The sequence below is a fragment of the Pygoscelis adeliae genome, unplaced genomic scaffold, assembly GCF_000699105.1.
Source record: "Pygoscelis adeliae isolate BGI_AS28 unplaced genomic scaffold, ASM69910v1 Scaffold34, whole genome shotgun sequence".
Classification (NCBI taxonomy): domain Eukaryota; kingdom Metazoa; phylum Chordata; class Aves; order Sphenisciformes; family Spheniscidae; genus Pygoscelis; species Pygoscelis adeliae.
Genome location: NW_008824658.1, coordinates 1,961,679 through 1,967,851, shown reverse-complemented (window position 1 = coordinate 1,967,851; position 6,173 = coordinate 1,961,679). Strand labels below are relative to the sequence as shown.

Sequence of the window (6,173 nt, the reverse complement as noted above, 5' to 3'; positions counted from 1 at the left end):
AATCCGTCCTTCTGCAAAGGAGCATAATAGGGAAACACCGTGGTCTTGGGTTTGGGGCAGGCCCTCCAGTTCCCAGAGCAAGAGCAAACAAGGCAGCTGCCTGGCAGCACGCAGAAAGTCAGGAGCATGTATATAGAGGGAAATGACGAGGGACAACCTGCAGGCAGAGCCGCCGAGGCTGGCCAGCCCCTCTGCATCACCACCCCAGGGTCCTGCGCTTCCTCCTGCCGTTGCAATGGCCAACACTTAAAGCTTGCGATTGCCTGCAGAGTCCTTGAGCAAAGGGTCTCTTGCTTTGGAAGGGGCTGTGCACGGGCCAGCCCAGCTCAGCGGACTCACACACCACCGCCGAGCGGCACAGCTGAGCCCGCGTCGCCCTTCCTCGCCCTGGGAGGGTGGGACCACTGGGACCACCTCCCTGTGGCCACCGGTCCAGCCAGAGAGGAGAGGTGTTTTGGGGTGAACCCTGGAGCAAGGGAAAGCAAGAGGGTGCTGGCCACCTCCCCGTCCGTCCCTCTCCCTCGATCCCACCCTGCGGCACTGCCATCCGGAGCTCCACCCCGGCCAGGTTGGGTCGATGCTGGGGGAGTCTCCCATCAGATGCGGTTGGACATGAGCCTGGTGTTCAGCTTGCGGAAGAAGGAGCGCAGCTTGCAGATCTTGCACTTCTTCTTCTTCTTGTTCCTACTCTTCAGGGGCTCCCCACCACCTTCCCACTCCTCCGCATCGTCCTCGCTAGCCCAAGGTCCCCAGGCACCGCCGTTGAAGTCTGGGTGAGCCCGGGGGTTCTCTGCAGGGTACCGCACTGGGATGGCCGTCCGGTTGTAGTGCACCAACCTCATCAGGAGGGTCCTGACCACATCTGGGCGCTGGTCCGAGAGGTCGTAGCGCTCGTAGGGGTCAGCAGTGATGTTGAAGAGCCACACAGACTTCCTCAGGCCATTGGTGAGACGCTCCAGGTTCCACCAGCTCCCCGGGAAGTTGGTCAGGGTCTGCGGGGGGATCCAGTCGCTGTACCCTGGGTCACCGGTGAGGAGCTTCCACTCCCCAACCCGGATGGAGGCTTGCACGGCCGTGTTCCAGATGCCGAAGCCGTCCTCCAAGGAGCCATACTTAGCATGGTTGTACAGGGGGTCGATGTTGTGCAGGATTTCGGTTCGCGGCGACTCCTTGCCCTCGCTGATGGCAGGCCAGACGTTGTAGCCATCCAGGCCTGGGACATTGCTCAGGTTGCCCCTGGCCAGGCTCACCAGAGTTGGGTACCAGTCCGTGATGTGAACCAGCGCCCAGCTGGTGCGGCGCTTGCGCTTGATCAGGGGACTGTGGACAAAACCAATGCCACGGACTCCCCCTTCCCAGTAGGTCCCTTTGCGGCCCCGTAGCGGCCAGTTGCTTCCTCCGGAGAAGGTCTGCCCACCGTTGTCGGTGGAGAACACGATCACGCTGTTGTCGTAATAGCCGTACTTCTTGAGGGCCCAGGTGATGTTCTTCACCGCCTCGTCCATGCACGTCACCATGGCGGCGTACTTGCGGCGAGCGACATTGCCCATGGAGCGGTAGCGGTAGATGTACTCCTTGGGCGACTGCAGAGGCGTGTGGACCGCCTGGAAGGCCACGTAGATGAAGATGGGCTCCTTGGGGCTGTGGGACGCCAGGATCTTGCTGACGCGCTGGGTGTAGAGGAAGGTGGAGTACTTCCCACTCTGGTCCCAAGCCACGTCCTCCCCTTCGTGCAGGTCGTAGCCGCAGACCCCCGGCCCGTCACAGTTGTCGTAGGTGTAGTAGTCCACGTTGCCCGTCAGGGAGCCCAGGAAGGTGTCGAAGCCCCGACGAGTGGGCAGGCACTCCTTCTTGTAGAAACCAAGGTGCCACTTGCCCACCATGTGCGTGGAGTAGCCGGCTTCCTGCAGCTTCTGGGGCAGGGTGACCTGGTCGAGGGGCAGGCAGTTGGGCTGCCGAGGGCGGATGATGGAGTGCTGCAGCCCTGTGTGGATCTGGTACCTGCCGGGGAAGAGCCAGGAGGAATCAATGGTGATGGGGAGTGGTGCTGGGTGGGGATGTGATGGCGCTTTATGTGCTGGAGACCCCAAACGCATGCATCTCTCTGTGTCACCCAGCCCAACCCCATGGAGCAAGCTCCATGCCAGAGACAGGGAGCTCCTCATCCATCCAAAAGTACGAAAAGCAGATGCAAAAAGAGAGAGAGGGGGCTCAGCAGGCATCTCAAAAGCACACTGGGCTGCTCTCCCAGGATGCCACCAGCAGCTGGCCCCACTGCTGCCAACCCAGGGGAGGTGGCTGGGCTCTGCCAGGGCTGCGCAGCACAAGCAAGAGTTGCGTAGCGATCCCTGTGGGTTTGCAGTGCCCCACCTGCCTGCCCACGCATCCCTGTCCTCCCCTGCTCTGCACACCCCGGAGATGCCTGGGATCCCTCTAGAGCCATCAGGAGAGAAGAGAGGCCTTTGCCTGGACCCCGGTGGGCTCCACCACCCCCAGGCAGTAGGTGACCACATCCATAGGCACCTCGCTGGGGCCCACTCCTCAGCAGGAGATGATTTGATGAAATCTGCCTCCTACGGTGAGTGCTGACCTCCCAGCCCTGCTCCAGGGAAAGCCCCACCTGTCCCAGGAGGCAGAAGGGCCCGGGTTCAGGGGAGACCTGACTGTTCCGCCGTGGGAGGGGGTGATGGACCAGCATCCAGCCTGCCCTGGACAGTGCAGCACTGAATGCACAAGCAGGAACAGCACGGTCCAAGGGACTCGTGGATGCAGGGGAGAACGATCCTTCGACCCCACAGCCCAGCAGCAAATCCCCAAGGGCCGGTGTGAGAGCAGCACAGGACTGCCTGGGGACACAGCTTCTTGCCCAGCACCGAAGGACATCATGGCCAGAGACCACCCTCTCCCAAAGTGACATCTGTTACCCAATGGCATCCACATTTTTGGCCTTGCCATGTGCCGCTATTTATCCCATGGGAAAATCAACTGTTTACCCAGGAAGCCTTCAAGAGAAAGCCAGCAAGATGCCTTTCTCTGGAGGATCTCCATCATCTGCCAATACACTGGAGCATCTGTCTAGCGGCGAGCTGGGATTAAGCCGCACGGAGCTAAGGAAGGGACAGAAGGGGATACACGACTGGGGCGAGAGCAGGCGCTGGCTTACCTGCCGGTTATCAGCTGGCTCCGGGATGGGGTGCAGATGGGCTGGATGTAGTAGTTCTCCAGCTTAACGCCCTCCGCTGCCAGCCTGTCCAGCGTTGGCGTCTGGATATCCGAGCCGTGATACCCGACGTCGTGGTAGCCCTGGTCGTCAGTCAGAATGAAGATGATGTGGGGTGGCCTGGCGAAGGCGGGAGGCAGCGATTTCTCCATGGGGTCCGTGGCCACGTCGGCCACCAAACTGGGCTTCATCCAGTCCCAGGATAAATAGCCAAAGCTGAGCAGGCTGACGAGCGAGAAGCCCGTGAGGGCATAGACGGCCATCCCGGAGCACGCTGCGCTGCCTGCGAAGGGAGCTACTGTCCCGGCATCGTCTCAGAGACACGGAAGCAGGAGGACTCCCCCTCCTCCGGGAGAGCCCCCGACCTACCCTCCCCCGGGAGAGCCCCCCGACCTAGCGAATGGTCCCCGAAACCCCTGCAGCCAGTTTGGAGGGAGCAGCACCCATGAAGGCACACTCGCGCACACACAAAGGGCTTAATCCGCCGGGGCTGGGTTGCCTTCAGTCAAAAGAAAATAACCCTCGCGCCGCTCCAATCAAACACATCTGCACGGCAGGACGGGCTCCTCGCAGTGATTAACGGCAGCCCCAGAGCTGCTCACCAAGCGTCCCGAGCGCTAGAAACACTCCCGGGCTTCTTGGTGTTTTCTCGCTGGTGTTATTTCTTTATAAAGAACCCCATAGAAACCTCGCTGGAGAAAGTAGCTGGCTTCTCCTCTGCTCCAGCCCTGCGCCTGCCCGGCTGTCCGGACGGCTCGCTCGGGATACGACGATCCTTTTCTTTAAACTCCTGCGGAAGAGGGTGCTAAAGTTCAAGCCCAGAGGTGCCGAGCTCTCCTCCTCACCCTCCGGGGAAGAGCCACCCTCTCCTTTTCCCACCCTCCGCTCTAAGGCAGAGTCCCAACATCTGCCCGGGACGTGGGCTAAGCCGCCAGGTTTATGGGGAGTCACAGGCTCGGCCCCTCCCAGCTCAGCGGCTCCAGGAAAAAGCTGGGAAGCCCCGGAGCGTGCAGGGTCCTAAGCGTGGCATTCCCTGAGCCGCCGCCGCTTCCCTCCCCGCTTGCCCCGGGACGTGAGATGCGTGGGCCAGGGCCCTGGTGGGATGCTCAGCTGAAGCCCTCGCAGCATCCAGCTGGGGAGGGTAGCAGGGAGGGCTGGCTCCCCAGGAGGGATTGCTGGGGCCAGCTGCCCGCGCCACCAGAATCACCATCCAAACAAATCCTGGGCAAGGGGAAGCAGCAAAAACTTGTTGGGACACCCCCAGTGTTGAGTAAAACCACCCAGGGGCATGCAGAGCACTACAGAGTGGGGTGGGTGCTGCTGCGCCCGTTTTCCAGCAGGGGAAACTGAGGCAGGGAGGGGCCATTCATACTGGCCCATGGCCACAGCCAGCCAGGGGCCAGGTTTGGTGTGAACTAGAGACCTCCGCCAATGCAGGCGTACTGGTCTGCGCTTGGGGTACTGGGACAAGGGGCCAGGTCAGCGCCCAGAATCTTCAGGGGAGCTTTTGGGAGAGATGAGTAATGCTCCTGTGCAACTCCTTTCGCAGGGCCAGCATTCATCAGGCATCAGGAAGCCAGCATGCCTGGCACGCATCTCATCCCCTCGACTTTCCCTGGGGCAGGACTTGGCCCAGGAGGGGAGATTTTGGTAGCATAAACCCACCGACGTTCACCCACCCCTGGCAGAGCCAGGAGCTGAGCCCTGTGGCTGTTTGTGCCCCCTGCCTGCCTTTAGGACCACGGGGCTGCAGCGGCGGGGGCTCGCTGGGGGCTTTGTGAGGGCTCTGCCTGCACTTAGGCAAGGACTGGCTCAGAGGAGCAGCTGAGCCAGATGGCTCCCGGTCCCCTGCTCCGGGTTCCCCTCTGGTCCCCAACCCCAGGCTTCCCTCTGCCAGGTCCCCTCCATGTCCCCTCCCCTGGGTCCCCTCCCTGGGCTCCCCCCACACTCCCTGCCCCGGGCACTGCCCTTCCCCTGCCACCTCCAGCTCCCTGCGCCCCACATCTCCCCACCGCCCCGTGCCAGCCTGCCCCATGGGACCCCAGGCACTGTGGAGGAGTGGGCAGGAGGGAGCACAAGGGTCCCGCTCCCGGGGCAGGGGTGACTCCCAGGAAAGGCAAAGAGAGGGTGGGCTTCTCCCTCCTGGCTTTAAACACAGGCAGAGGGGACAGGGACAAGGACAGGGACAGGGAGAGAGCCCGCTTCAGCTGGGGCTCGGGGGGTTTGCAGGAGCACAGGGAAGGGTGCGGGGGGACAGGAGTGGGAGGCAGGGATGGATAGCTGTTTTCTGCGCCTTTCCCTGCTGGCAGAACCCCCTGCTCGCTCGAAGGAGCGCGGCAGGGCTGGGTCGAGCCCTTCAGTGAGGTTTGATTAATCCCCGGGGGTTCATCACTCATTTCTTCCGCCCGCTCCTCTTCTCCCTTCCCCTCGCTCCTTCCCACCGCTTGCCTGCCTCCTGCACGTCTCCCTCTTCTCCCCTGACATCCTGAGTTTTGAACAATTCCCTCCTCTTGGAAAAAACTGGACCTGACTGAAGGGGAATAGAGAGAGCGGGTGATTCGGGACCCCCGACCCCTGGGTCCTGTGTGCTCCTCCATTGTTCCCGATGGACCCCTGCAGCCCAGGAGACCTCTCTGTGCCCCCCATGAGCCACCTGGGGCTGCGGGACTCCCCGAGCATCCCGACCTGCGGCCCTGTACACATGGCTCCATGCACACCTTGGACCGGAGACAGAATTATCGCCAGGGATTATAATCACAGCTCTTTCCAAATAACAAATAATAGTTGGTTTGGGTGAATATGACAGATTAGGGACAAACTTGGAGATGTCGGGGCTGAGGTGCAGCAGAAGTGTGTTTAAGGCAGCGCAGACCGCTGATAAACTGTGTCTTGTTTGGGGCCAGAGGATTGAGCGGGGAGGGAGGTGCAGGAGGTGGGCAGCAGAAGGGACGCG

General features: G+C 61.8%; 1 protein-coding gene across 1 annotated transcript; it reads right to left on the bottom strand.

Moving 5' to 3' along the window:
• Positions 1–596: 596 nt before the first annotated feature.
• Positions 597–3,483, bottom strand: ARSI (arylsulfatase family, member I). Its single transcript, XM_009322648.1, has 2 exons — positions 3,164–3,483; positions 597–2,001 (listed from the first exon to the last, which is right to left on the bottom strand). The coding sequence occupies exons 1-2, from the start codon at positions 3,481–3,483 to the stop codon at positions 597–599; spliced, it is 1,725 nt and encodes a 574-aa protein (XP_009320923.1).
• Between the last annotated feature and the right edge of the window lie 2,690 nt (positions 3,484–6,173).